At 33.6% G+C, this 14,348-nt stretch overlaps 1 protein-coding gene across 33 annotated transcripts in view; it reads left to right on the top strand.

Annotated features, from left to right (window-relative positions):
• LOC126745035 (basement membrane-specific heparan sulfate proteoglycan core protein) overlaps positions 1 to 14,348 on the top strand; it is a 797,399-nt gene that overhangs the window by 742,374 nt on the left and 40,677 nt on the right. For 32 of the 33 annotated variants that reach the window (XM_050452691.1, XM_050452690.1, XM_050452699.1 and 29 more), the window contains 6 exons: positions 4,027 to 4,290; positions 4,350 to 4,628; positions 7,794 to 7,940; positions 12,768 to 13,049; positions 13,105 to 13,262; positions 13,920 to 14,337. In XM_050452691.1, coding sequence (XP_050308648.1) covers positions 4,027 to 4,290; positions 4,350 to 4,628; positions 7,794 to 7,940; positions 12,768 to 13,049; positions 13,105 to 13,262; positions 13,920 to 14,337 — 1,548 coding nt within the window. The remainder of the gene's footprint in view (positions 1 to 4,026; positions 4,291 to 4,349; positions 4,629 to 7,793; positions 7,941 to 12,767; positions 13,050 to 13,104; positions 13,263 to 13,919; positions 14,338 to 14,348) is intronic. The other variant, XM_050452692.1, reaches the window with a different exon arrangement.

The raw sequence follows: 14,348 nt of genomic DNA, 5'->3' as shown, positions 1-14,348 counted from the left end.
GATTTTGAGATTTACGAGGTTTTGATATCTTTTTGACATTATTTTTAGTTAATTTCCTTTTACATTAAAAGCCACGTTTTGTTGATGGTGCCTGAGTGATCTTGCTTCGAATTGCACTTCCTATTTTATTAAACTGCATTTTTTAAATTATTTCATGTAAAAATAGATTGTATTACTGATTTGCGTTCTTATATTAGTATTGTTGTAGAGAGTTGTAGCGTTAGTACAAAATACCGCTTTTTTTGCTGATAAGGGGTGTTTTTTTTAGAGGCGAAAAATTTTAAATTGAAATTAAACACAAAATCTTTTATTGATATGAACGAATTTGCTTTTATATTAAAGATTTTTTTTGGCATTAATATTTAAAAATGATTTCGGGCATGTGACCCCCACGACTGGCGCGTACGTGGCGTAATCTAGAGGTCCAATTTTCACACACTCTTTCCAGTACTGCAGGCTGTATTTCGGCAATCACGCGTCGTATGTTGGCTTCCAAGTGCTCAAGGGTTTCGGGTTTATCAGCGTCGACATGCGACTTAACATAGCCCCAAAGAAAATAATCTAATAGCGTCGAGTCGCACAAACGAGTTGGCCAGTTTACAGGTCTATTCCTTGAAATTATTCATTGCTCGAATGTCTCTTGTAGTAAATTAATTGTTTGGCGCGCTGTATGGCACGTGGCACCGTCCTGCTGAAACCACATTTCTGAAACGCCTGCAACGGCTTCCAATTGAGGCACAAAAAAGTTGGTTATCATGTTTCTGTATCGCTCACCGTTTACTGCAACGTTCTGCACGTAACCATCAGCATTTCTGAAGACATAAGGACCAATGATGCTACCGGCCCATAAAGCGCACCAAACGGTTAGTTTTTCTGGATGTAACGGTTTTTCGCCAATAGCTCGTGGATTCTCATCCCACCAAATTCGGCAATTCTGCTTGTTTACATAGCCATTTAACCAAAAGTGTGCTTCATTACTGAACAAAATGTTCATATGAAATCGTGGATCAACAGCAATCTTTCTTTCCGCCCATTCAGCTAATGTACGGCGCAAAAGATGATCCTGGGGTTTCAACTCCTGGACAAGTTGAATTTTATATGCTCGCAATCCGAGATCTTTGCGCAAAATTTTCCATAAAGTGGATGGACATAAGTTCACTTGTTGAGAACGACGACGAATTGACACATTTGGATCATTATCAACACTATGCTGTACAGCAGCTATCGCTTGTTGCGTGCGCACTGTACGGCGTCTTACGGGATGCGTATTGTCGACTAGAGTAAAAGTATTGCGAAAACGATCAACAGTTTCTCAAATTAATCTCTCTGAAGGACGATTATGAGCACCATAAAACTCACGTAATGCCCGATGTGTTTCTCGAATAGAACCATGTCTTTCAAAATAAATTTGAACAATTTGGAAACGTTGCTCCGGCGTGAGTCTGTTCATCATGAATTGCCAAACCAAACTAATCTAAAAATAACCCAGAACTGTCAGGTCGGCTGTCATAAAAAACAGTGTTGCCAATGTTCTCCGCCTCTAAAAAAAACACCCTTTATATGATCTTCAGGCCAAAAATAATATATTATTGTGAAACATCTTCAATTAATATTCATAATGATATTTTTCTTTTTTTTTAATGGTAAACTAAAATGCATTTGATCATAGATCTATACAGAGTGTGCGTTTTAAAAGACAATACTAAGAAATACAATGTCGGGTAAATTAGAAAAAATATTGTATTTTCCGATATACATGGATAAATATACCAAAAACCTTAAATTAATTTTACTTATAACTTGAAAACTGCCAGTTAAAGCAAATTAGTTTACTATTGTTAATAATGTTTTTTTTTAATGAACTACGTGATAATTTCTTAGTTTTTCCAGGTATCTCTAAAAATTTACATTTTTTAAATAACAATTAAATTTTATATTTGGAAACAAATGGATATGTATGGATCCGGTTTTTCTACAATAATATCGTACTGCCTTTTTTTTTTGTTTAAATATCTTTCAAATTATTAAACACCTAAATTTTATTAAAAACAACAAATGAGTAATTTAGCGGTTTAAAATAAAAATTGAAGTGTGCAAAAAACAGAGTGGAAAAGAAACATTGGAAAAAATACTTAGATAAATATAATTTTTAAGGAAATAAAAAAATATGCTTAAATATGATTAAAAAAATTCGGGTGCGTACTTAGAACATTTAAAGGCTGGAATTAGTAAACAACAACTTTGTTTGAGGTCAACATGTGACTTCTTTATAGAGTATGTTATCTTATTTTATTTTTAACAAATGCTTTATATTTTATTAAAAAGAAATAGTATTGTTTTGCCCCTCTCAAAACATGTATAACTGTAAAATTTGTATAATATTATAACGTGTGTTTTTTTCCCATTTCTACATAAGCAATTGGCATCATTGCATCAGATATGTTGCAAGAAAATAAACTGCCTATAGTTCCACAGCGATGCTAATTCTAGCCTTTCAATGTTCTAAGAGTGCGTAATATAAAATATGTTATAAAATTATAAAAAATATATATTAAATTGGTGACGATATCTGAAAATTTAATATATCATTAAGCAGTTAATTTTCTACAGATGAAAAAAATATAAATATAAGTGAAGACACTAGTTTGCTATAATTGCTTCTTGTTTCTGGATACTTTTTTTAATTTCTAATATTGAGTATTTTTGACACATCATAAATAAGAATCTGACACCTTTGTAAGTACAATTTAATTGATTTCAAAAATGCACAACATTTTTATAATTTAACCGACATCCTACCGCTTAGCGTCCCATTTAGGCATCCTGTATTGGTCAAATTTTAGACTGATTTTTTTTTAATTATAATTCTAAATCAATAAATAAATTTTGAACGTTAAATTAAGGAAACCAAATTAGGGAAGCGTGTCCTATTTACTTGTACTTTCCAGATATATGTTATGCTTTCCTTTCCTCTAAAATTAGGCCTTCTGCATATTCTATAATGCAAATCAAAATATTTTATTAGCAATATTTTATTATCAATAACACAGTGTAAATCTTCCAGTTATTTTTGTGAAAAAAAAACAAATAGTATACATAAATGCTATTTGCTAAGCACTGGCCTTCTTACTAATCTAGCCACAGAAGATGACCGTTTAAAAATTCGTTTACTCTGTAAATGCCATTTATATCTTAATTTCTTAATAACCACTTTATTTGATTCATTCACTCATGCCTTTATGTGAAATAACAATAACTTACTTTAAACTTAAAAAACTTGAAACTTATTTGTTATTTCTTCATTTATTTTATTTGCTTTGTTTTGATATACTATGTTATTTTGGGACACAATAAATTACGTTTATTATTTTTGTTATATGATTTTACTATTATGGTGTACTGAAATTAGTGAATCAACGAAATTGCGGTGATAAAGATATTGGTTATACGAAACAATTAATTTTACTATGTGAAAACATTGAGTATTAGAGCAGTGTTAAATTAATTAAAACTGTTTTATTTATACTAAGTTATTATAAGTTTCATAAGGTTGCTATTTTTTACCCTAACATTATTGAAAAATGATCTTTTAATACATTTTATAGCATAATTAAAAAAAGCGTCATTTAGCGTTTAATTATTGTTTTTAATAATATCGAATTAATAACATCTTAATTACAAAGATGTTGCTTGATGAAAGATTTTTAGTCAGAACAATAGAAAAGTAAAAATAGTAATAATTCCTAGATATAATTTTATTTTCAGGCCATGTAACTAAATGAAAATAAAATAAAGTCATATCTCTTAAACTCTTTATCCTAGGATAATAAAATTCATTGTTTCACGTATCCTAATCATCACCATTTCAATGGTCCACTGCTAATACCCCACATTGTGTATGTTTATCTTAATATTCTCTACTAAAATCCTAAAACTAAAACTAGAAATGTTTGCATTGTAAGCAATACACTAATAAACTACTACTTTATGCTAAGTAATACAAATATGTAAATTAAATTTTTATAGCTCTACCTGAGATCAGTCTGGAACCAAAGAACCAAACTGTGGAACCTGGACAAAACGCGTTTATCCGATGCGTAGTTACCGGAGGAGAACAGCCAGTAACTATTCAATGGTTACCAGTTGGCAGATCCATGCCCTCTTCCGTTTATACCACCGACGGTTACATCCGATTTGAGAATATTCATCCTAACGATGCGGGCAAATATCGCTGTGTAGCTAAAAATAACGCTGGTGAAGCTGACTCTGTTGCTGAAGTTAAAGTTGCTTGTAAGTTTTTATTGATTCAAAATTTTTAAATATTTATTAACTTTTATAAACTTTTTTAGATCAACCAGCTTCTCAACGTCCAACAATTGAAGCCGAGAACCATGTGGTTCAGTCTCCCCTAGGAAGCACCGTCAAACTCGTATGTCGCCCTGGTGCCGGAACTGAGAGCTATCCAGTGACGTGGTATAGAGACAACGGACCTCTACCTGCAAATTCGAGATTAGATGGTACTGTATTGCACATATTTAACCTCGAAAGGGAAGACGAAGGACAGTACTATTGTGAAGTAGCGACCGCGTCCGGACATGCGAAAGATTATGTGAGGCTTGTTGCTGTTGGTAAGTGTATTTTTTAACGTTAATTATGATTATCTGGATTGGGGTTTAATTGTGGTCAAACAGCGTCAAATGAAATAGCAAAAGGAAGATTACGTTTATAACATCTTTAAAAAATATAATTTATGACTTTTAAGAAGTTTTTGTGATTTACCACTCAGGGTTTTTAAAATCTAAAATTTAAAAAAATGATTGTTGGCTAACGCTTTGGTCAAATCTTCTAAAGCTCTTAGAACATATTATCCATTCTTTGTCCAAGAGACCACACGAAAAAACAAAACAAAAGTAAAAAAGTCCAAGTCAGGGTCTCATTAAACATCAGGCCTAGACATACACCTACACAGATCAAATCATCAGAGACTTGCTGGAAATTAGATAATAATGGTACAAAACCGAGAAACATGGAGGAACTCAGAGAAGGCCTCTGTTCAGCAGTAGAAAAGGATAGCTACAAAGTGATGATGATGATATAAATATATTTTGCGAGATGGTGCAGATAATTTAATTCAATATTTGCATTTAATTTTAACAGAAGCGACATAAATATTGGAAAGAATAATAAACAGGAAGCTTTGGTTCAAATTAATAAAGCTAAGCGTATGTTGGGCTAAGTGAAATTTAAAACCTATCTAAAAATGAGATAGATTATGGATATCTTTGGGTTGTAATTTTAAAGAATTACAAGGGAATTAAACTGATCCTAAGGCAGTTTAGAATAGCTCAATTGTAAAGGCAAGCAAACGTCAACACTGATATTCCACTGTCTTCTCTCAGATCAGTTATTATTATATTAATTAGTATTACTGTATTAATCATATAATATAATGTAATATAATATAATAATAATAATAATATTAAGCTTTATTTCCAACAGGTTACATATACCCAGTTACTGAAAAATCAATTAAATTTATAAATGTGCAAGTACTAATGCATGAGCTGTATTAGATCCATGCAACTAAACTATAAAAGAATTGCTATATAATAAAAAAACTAGTGAGTTTGCGAAAATAAATAATACGAATTAACACTAAATTAGGATAAGAATCATGAATTAATTTAAATCAAAACAGTAGAAAAAAATGAGTAAATAAATGTACTCAAACTAAAAACTAAATAACTAAGAACTAAATAACCTAGCTTCCCCCATCGACCATACGTAGGTGGCTCAAAATAAGTGTCAGATGGTCATGGTAAATATCATAAGAATCAGCAATAGTGTTAAAGTTTTGACACATAAAGTGAGATAGGACTCTGTTACAGAATGTTGGACCTGGCTGTCTCCAAGTTAAAAGCTGGACACTGTCTACATCCTGGGCGTGGTATATGAAAGCAAGTAAATTTTATGGTTAAGTAAATGAAACAAGAATTTTACCGAATGTATTTCTCTCATCTTCGCAAGTGACCGTTCAGTATATCTAGAGAGCAGCAGGTTATGGTCAAAACCCCTTGGAGGATAGACTCCATCATCATTAAATGCCAAACATTTAAGGAATCGCCGTTAGGCTGATTCTAATAGGTGAATGTGCTGGTTGTAGATGGGAGACCAAATGAGGGAGCTGTAGTCCAGCTTGGATCTAACAAATGCATAGTAGAGACTTTTGGCAGTGGCAGTGTTCGAAAGAAGTTTGTAATTTCTAATAATAAAGCCCAGCAGGCGAGTAGCTCTAGAAACAGTATCTTCCATGTGAGGGATAAAAGAAAATTTTTGGTCAAAGGTAACTCCAAGATCCTTAAAACAGGTAGACCTTGCCAAAAACTCTCCATTAACCGAGTAATTAAAGACAACTGGACCTTGGATTCGAAAGTAGCTGGCCACATTACACTTGAAAACATTAAGGTTAAGTCTGTTCAAAGTGCGCTAATGGTGTACAGTATTGATGTTTTCTTACAGTTGACCACAATCTGCTATAAAGTCAATCCTATGGAAAAGCTTTAGGTCATCAGCATATGCTAACGGAGAGCAAATGAGGGTGGAGATCAAGTCATTAGCGAAAACGTTAAAGAGAAGGGGGCCCAAGTTAGAGCCCTGAGGAACTCCAGAGGTGGGTAATATAATGGGGGTCTGATCGGGTAACCCTTTGCATTGGCCCAGTGCTGCACAATTTGCAATCAAGTGGTCCATCGACTCTTTATTATTGCAGAATGTGCAGATGTGTGTATCGGACAAGGTTTTTGTATAGGTAGCCGCGGCAGCTCTAGTGATCTGTGAGCTAAATCCGCCCTTTCAGCATCGAAGCTCAGAATTTTTTTATAGTCAATCAACTCATTGGTGTCCTTCCAATGTCGCGTTATCCTGGACTTTTTCCACAGTCTTCAGTATCGCGTATAGTTCCACTTCAAAAATTATTGAATCCTTGCTCAATGTCATGGACATGTATACTCTAGGCCCAACTATGAGCCCCAACTCCTTGGATCGTTTTTTATCCATCCGTATACCAGATGATCCATCCCGTCACCAACTTGTGTTTGCCTACCATTTTAAAGAAGATCGGGTATACCGGGTCCATATGGTCCCGGTGTTTAAGTAAAAGACCCGTAATTAGCCTAATTTTTACGTACGTAGTTTTTAGGCGACGTAATTGTCTGGTGAGACATCAGACACAGAGCGCCCAGCTATATGTGTCTCTCTTGACAGAAGTCAAGTGTTTCTCTTAGTGTTTCTCTAGTGTTTCTCTTGACAAAAGCTTTTGTTCATCTTTGGACTGTTTTGCTGCTAAGCAGACTTAACTTCTAGTATATTACAATATATTAGTACATCACCTAGTTGGGTTTACCTTGGCTAAGCATTTCAAAGATATATAATATTTCTTGTTCTATATGAATTTAGCAGAAAAAAATGACCCCTTTTACACAAAATACCTTTGTGTAAATCGCCATATTTACGATTTACTATGAAACCGAAAATTTAGAAAGTATAATAGGCAAAATCTGTAAATTTATATGTTTAAATAAATGCTATTTCATATGCCGCAGTTCGTGACCATAGTCAGGTTATTCTAATATAAGTTATTTAAATACATATGGTCAGTTTTAAAGTTATAATTGATTAACCAAAATCAAAAAAAATATTGAAAACTATTGAAAAAATGTATATTTTGATTTGTCTAACATAACAAGTACCATAATTCTGATGCGTCGTGAAATTTGCATGAAAACAAACTTTAGTTTCCCCGAATGCGCCGTGTCAGTCCGGCTGGTGGAGGTGTAACAACGGCTTCTGCATTTCCGAGGAGATGCGCTGCGACGGCAAAAATGACTGCGCAGACAACTCGGACGAGTCACCCGAAGAGTGCAAACACAGGAGTTCAAGGGGTTTGTTTTAATTTTCTCGTGCCTGGAAACATTTAGAAGTCTAGAAATTTGTCGTTTTTCATTTTTGCAGACATATCAAATATTGTTGTAAAATGTGGTTTTGCTGCAAGTTTTTTTAAAATCAATTTTGTTAACCCTGATTTGCCATCAATATATACAGAACTTTAAATAATTGATCTAAAAAGAAAACATTTTTAATGAAAAAGTGTGGGTTTTAAATAACCAGCTTCCCAACATAAGGATGTGTCTTTGGGTGTATCCAGACACACTAAATTTGCAGTTTTTTTTTTAATTTTGTTTTAAAATAATATGTTACACAAGAAATTTGTAAGAAAATACTATTTTATTAACATGAAAATGAAGCTTATATTATGCCATTTACAATCTGAATTATTTATGAAAAATACTGTCATCAAGATGGTGACTATCAAGTTGTACGCAGTTTTCGATCATCCTTATGAAATCCTCCATGACATGCTCGAACATCACTCGATCAATAGTCAGGATTTCCTGGGCCTGAAGTTGCGTTCTTCAACTTAATTCGATCAAACTACGTAAGCTTGTAAGCATATACACATGACTCTTTAAATACACCCTTAGAAAAAAATCACAAATTGACAGGTCTGAAAACCTTGCAGGCCACGGCACATTTCATCTCCAAAACATGAAATAAGTTATGGGAACAGGTTGCACACAACATTTATTGTAGTGTTGACAGTTTTCTGTATTGTTCTTCATGGGACCAAAAAATGTTGGTTCATGTGCACAGAACTTCTCTTCGAAGAAATGTGGACCAATAATGCGAGTTGGACCATATTGTGTGTTTTTCAGAAATTGGAGGACTTTCATGGATATTTCGTAGGTTTTCAGGAGACTTGTACCTGTAATTCTATTTATTAACTACTCCATCGCTCATTAGAAGATGCTGATCTAAATTATCCTCCAAAATAACTTGCATTATCGTAGTCAAATCCTTACGATGTTGAAAATGTGTTTCTTTTAATTTCTGGACAATTTGTAGGAGTTTTAGGTTCTTATGCAAAATGTTTATAACCGAGTCCCGATTAATGTTTAACTCAATTGCATCTTTTTGGGCGGACCGTGTAGGGCTTCTGACGACATCTTCTCTCACATGCTTTACGTTTTCACGAATTCTTACCATTCTTTTTGGACCTTGTTGCTTTTTTTTATGACACTGCGTATTGTTCTTAAATTCTTTATCCAACTTGAGGTGTGTTGTGAAATGGAACCGCCTACCAATATTAAAGTGAGTGCGAAAAATGAGTGCATCTTTACTGAAATGGTACACCACTATAGCGATAGTAACTTCACACTTGCTCCACTCTAATCGCCTCAAGCTTCGTACTATGCGTTTTAAAAACATCCGGCTCCTGAATGTCAATCTGTATTATAATGGCACTACATGAAATCCGGAGTTTACTTTTTTAGAATATCTGTATTCCTGACAAAATTCGTAACATTTTCCTCAATAAATTTATAGAATAAACGACTACAATTATTGTTTATTAAGTTTTGGGATACTGGTATTTTTTTCACTCTTTGGAAACGTCAATGTTAAAATTTTTTGCTACATATATGACCAATCAAATTGGTTTTTTTGATGTGATAGTCTCTAACACTACTAAAAATTTGACTGCATATCAAATGGCCCTGTTGGAGACCTTGGAGAATAATGGTCAGATCCATGTGTTTACACTGATATTTCCAAAGCCTTTGAGATTGTCAACTTAAATATCTTGATTGCCAAGTTTATTTTTTTTGGATTCAGTGACAAGTTGCATCGTTTTTTAGTAGATAGGCTGTGCGGATTGGGAGATTTATTTCCGATGCGTTTCACGTAACCACTTATGTTCCTGCTTTTTGTTAATGGCAACACTAAACGCATGCAAAACTCAAACTGTGTAATGTTTGTCGACTATATGAAATTATATCAAGTGATATCTCTAGATACCATTAGTCTTGAAGCATATTTAAACGCTCTGTTCTACTTTAGGTTTCGCTCTGGTCACAGATTTATATTTTCCTCTCTAGTGACCAACAGGAGTCTGAAGTATATTTCGAAAGTGTCTGAGGGCGATGGAGATACTTGGTTCTGTTACGATAAACTCCAAGGGTTTCTCAATAAATACATGGTCCTGCAGTTGTCTCTCTTTAGATCGCTTCTTGAGTATGCATCTGTTGTGTTGTCACCCTACTATCAGGCTCACAAATATACGAATTTAAAATAGGTTTTTTGAGAATTGCTACATTCCACCTTATATTAGCATGGAATCGTAGAATTGATCTAAAGAATGTATTAAAACTAGTTAACGTTATATTTAACTGTCATGACCTTTTCGAACACATTTATTTTGATATCCCTGAAAGGCGATTGACACAGAGTGGTCTATCTTTAGTCCCGTTTTACCCAACCAATTATGGCTTGCACTACTTCATAGAACTTTAAGGTTTATTAGCAGCAATGTCAAGATGCTTGGCATTTTTGGATCAATTTGTCAGGTTGTGTGTGTTTATACTGTATAGAATATGTATCAGTCAAATGGAATAAATCCCATAATAAATAAATAGGGATATTTTGGAAAGAGCGCTCAGACACGTCGATTGATATTTTTACTTGACTATTTTCAACATAAAAAACATATGCAAGTTTTTTATTTTAAATGCGACACCCTATATATTACTCAATGCTTCAGAATATTCTAGACTTATGTCATGTACAATATCTTATACCAATGTGTAACTGTTTAGGAGAAACTTCTCAGGCGTAACCGAACAAATCGCAAAACATAGTCGAGGGGTTTGGTTTTCTAAATAATATTTTTGACGTATCCTCATAAAAAGAAGTCAGATCAGGGGATCGTGCGGACCACTCCATCGGTCCTTGTGTCCCTATCCACCGATTTAGAAATATTCGGTTGAAGTACTGCTGGACATTGATTATCATTTTAAAACATATGATATTAGCTTGCACTTGTGGGTTTGCTGGATCAGGATATGTTTGTCAAAGTTGACACGACATTAATTTGGAGCAGTGCTAAATATTTATCACCATTCAAATTGCCATATGATCTCCGGCAATTTATGCTCAAACACTGGCCTTTTTAGGGTGTTGGGTATGTTGTTCTCTCATCCAGGGAAGATTTTCTTTTTTACGAAAATTTTGTTGTTTAACATGACCATTAAGTGTAAAGGTGCACTCATGAGAAAACAAAACATGCTTTGATTACATCTTATTGTTATCTCTTACAAATATTTGTTCTTCTATCAAAATCGTCTTCCCTGAATTCCTGAGTTAGTATCAATATAAAGGAATGCATTTTATTATCTTTCAATGTTCGAATAATAGATGAATAGCTAACTTCCAACATTGGCACTGCTTTTCAACCAGATGACCGCAAACTCAAGCGTAAGATCTAATTTGGTATCATCACTTATTGCATTCGTAGCTGCTCTTTTAATATGCCTGATTATATCCAAGCTTACGAAACTGCTTTTCTATTTTACTAATTGTCCTTTGGGAAAATTATAGAACAACAACTTATATTTTTATGTCCGTGTGCTATTTCGATAACCAATCATCTGTAGAATTAATATTTTGTGCATTTCTGTTAAATTAATTCTTCTGATAGGCAGTTAGCGAAATTCAAGCGACTATGACACTGATATTTTATATATATTGATGACAGACCATAAGTTCCAAGCCCAAGCATCTTAATCCAAAGTGAAGAACACAATTTTATTATTTTATTTTTAATCTCAGTCAGCACAAGAAGGTATGTTAAAATGGTTTATGTTCACTTTCCCATTATCAAAACTGAAATGGCAAATAAGTATTGACAGTGTTGTAACAACTAAATAAGTAAAACGTAAAAATACCTATCGACGTGTCTAAGCGCTTTTACGAGCAAACGCCCATTTAATTATTATAGAATTTATTCCATTTGGCCGATACATACTGAATATGTTATATATTTTGTGTGTTTAAATTAATTCATGTTAAGTAGGTCTTTTTACCTGTAAATTTGATAATTAACATTAAATTGTATAGTGAGAGACTAAAAGTTACATTTTAATGAATGTAACTTTTAATGAAAATTATTTAACGAAGTTCAACCTTTAATTCCAAAATTTCTATGCTTTAATCGTGAAAACTTTTAACATTACATTTAGGACCGCAGCAAGTGTGTTCTTGATTACAGCGTCCTTTTCCTTTATACCCATAAACTTGTTATCTAAAATTATTTGTTGTTCAGAATTACGTAAACAGAAATTAAAGTTAAAACTTTACAAATAACGACAAATATCTAGACATAACTTCTGGGCATTATTTATCGTCTTGTGCAAGGCTTTTTCTTAGTCCAAAATCGCACTAAGGAAAAAGCTTTTTTAGATCAGGAAATCGCTTCTCGATGGTAATGCAGTGTTTCGTCTACCTCTCTGTTTCTGGATTGTGTAATGGTTATGGGCATTCTTTACTTATATGTTTTGTTTGTCGTACTCATTAGTGTATGTTAGATAAGTTTCTAAGGTGTATCCTCTTTTATTCTAGTAAAGGCAGGCACCTTTAGTTCTATAAAGTGTGTAATTCCTCCTTTTTAATCAAATAATTTAATTAATGTTATGTGTTCTTTTGTATGTACTCTTCACTACCTTACCCTGTTCACTTTCTTCCATATTTAACTAAAAATTAGTCTTTCAGAGCATCTTGTGTGTGTATTAAACATCTAATTTAATATAACCTCCTTAAGTAGACTCGCTTAAATTATACCCTACGGGTCTTTTTTTAATTTAACCGAGTATTTGCAGGTCCAGAAGTAAAATCACTCCCACCAAACCCGGCTCTCCATATTACCCCCGAAGAAGCCGAATATCTTGTGGGAGCAGACATCGACTTAAAATGCCAATCGAATGAACCCGGAGTAATTCCTTTATGGAGTAAAATTGGTGGCGGACTGGCTGATAATGTCCAGAACCGAGCTGGAAGACTGATGATTTACAATGCACGTCTGGAAAATGCCGGAGCTTACAGGTGTGACGCCCACGGAGACAAGGGACATTATTATAAGGACTATAACGTAAATATTAGAGGTAAGTATCTTGACTCTCACTTTTGGAATATGTTTTACATTTAAGTAACATTTAGCTCCAGACGACCAAAAAGATGAAGTTCCTATTCAAGTTCAAAGGGCTAAGAGGAAAGCTTCAGTAATCTTGGAATGCAATACCGATTTCGATGAACCTGTGACATATTTGTGGAGTAAACAGGGTGGAAGTTTGCCATTCTATATTGACGAGTATAGTGTAAGTATTTTAGAATGCTAACAAATATCCTTAATCGTAAAAAAATTATACAGGGTGTCAGTTATATATAATAATATTTCTGGCCCTGTATAAAAGTTAAAAAGTTCCAAAAACACGTCAAGTTTCTTTTTGTATTGGTAATAAAATTGAAACTAGGCATGTTATAGTCCCCGCCAGATTGGTCGGATTTTAGTCACTTGTCAAAGAACCTATCCTAGGATCCATCTAAGAACCTGACAAACAATGTAAATAAGAGGTGTCAATATATTTGTGACAGGTGTCAAAAATAATGTCTGGCGGTAACAATATTTTCCATTCCGTTTTCAAATATAGGAATTAGCAGGGCTGTTTTCACTAATGTGTTGCTAGGTTTAAAATAATATTTATTATACATTTTTATATTCTTTCTTAAATTCTCTTCTATATTATTTAAAAATTTTATGTTTTGGTGCACCACATTTTATCATGATGATATACGTAGATCAAATTTATGTCAGAAAAAAAGTATCACATTCTCAATAATGTTACTGTCAACTTTTTTCTAGGGAAAAATTTATAACAGTATTCAATAATCTTTACTTCTTTACTTTTACGTCTATGTTCCTGCTGCGTCTTTTCTAGAATATGCTTATTTATTTTATATTTTTTTATTTTTAGAAAACTATTCAATTAAACTCGGTAGGATCAATCGATGCCGGAACTTACATCTGCCAGGCTACAAGTAGCAAAGGACGAACCCTAGAAATACCAATCGTTTTAGTTGTGACTGGTATAATTCCTTACTTCACTCAAGCACCAAATAGTTTTATCAGCTTACCAACCTTGACTGACGCTTACCTTCAATTTAGCTTCGAAATTTCCTTCAGACCAGAGACTGATTATGGACTTATCCTTTATAATGGCAACAGGGATAAGGAACGCGAGCAAGATTTTATTTCTCTGGCTTTGAATAATGGCGTTCCTGAGTTTAAGTTCAATCTGGGACCTGGTACACCTACGACTACTGTGAGAGCGAATGAAACCGTTACTGTAAGAGAGTGGCATACTATCAAAGTGGTCAGGAATAGAAAGAGAGGTAAGAGAAAA

This window comes from Anthonomus grandis, chromosome 15 (genome assembly GCF_022605725.1).
Source record: "Anthonomus grandis grandis chromosome 15, icAntGran1.3, whole genome shotgun sequence".
In the NCBI taxonomy this organism is placed as follows: Eukaryota; Metazoa; Arthropoda; class Insecta; order Coleoptera; family Curculionidae; genus Anthonomus; species Anthonomus grandis.
This window is presented reverse-complemented; position numbering and strand designations above follow the sequence as displayed.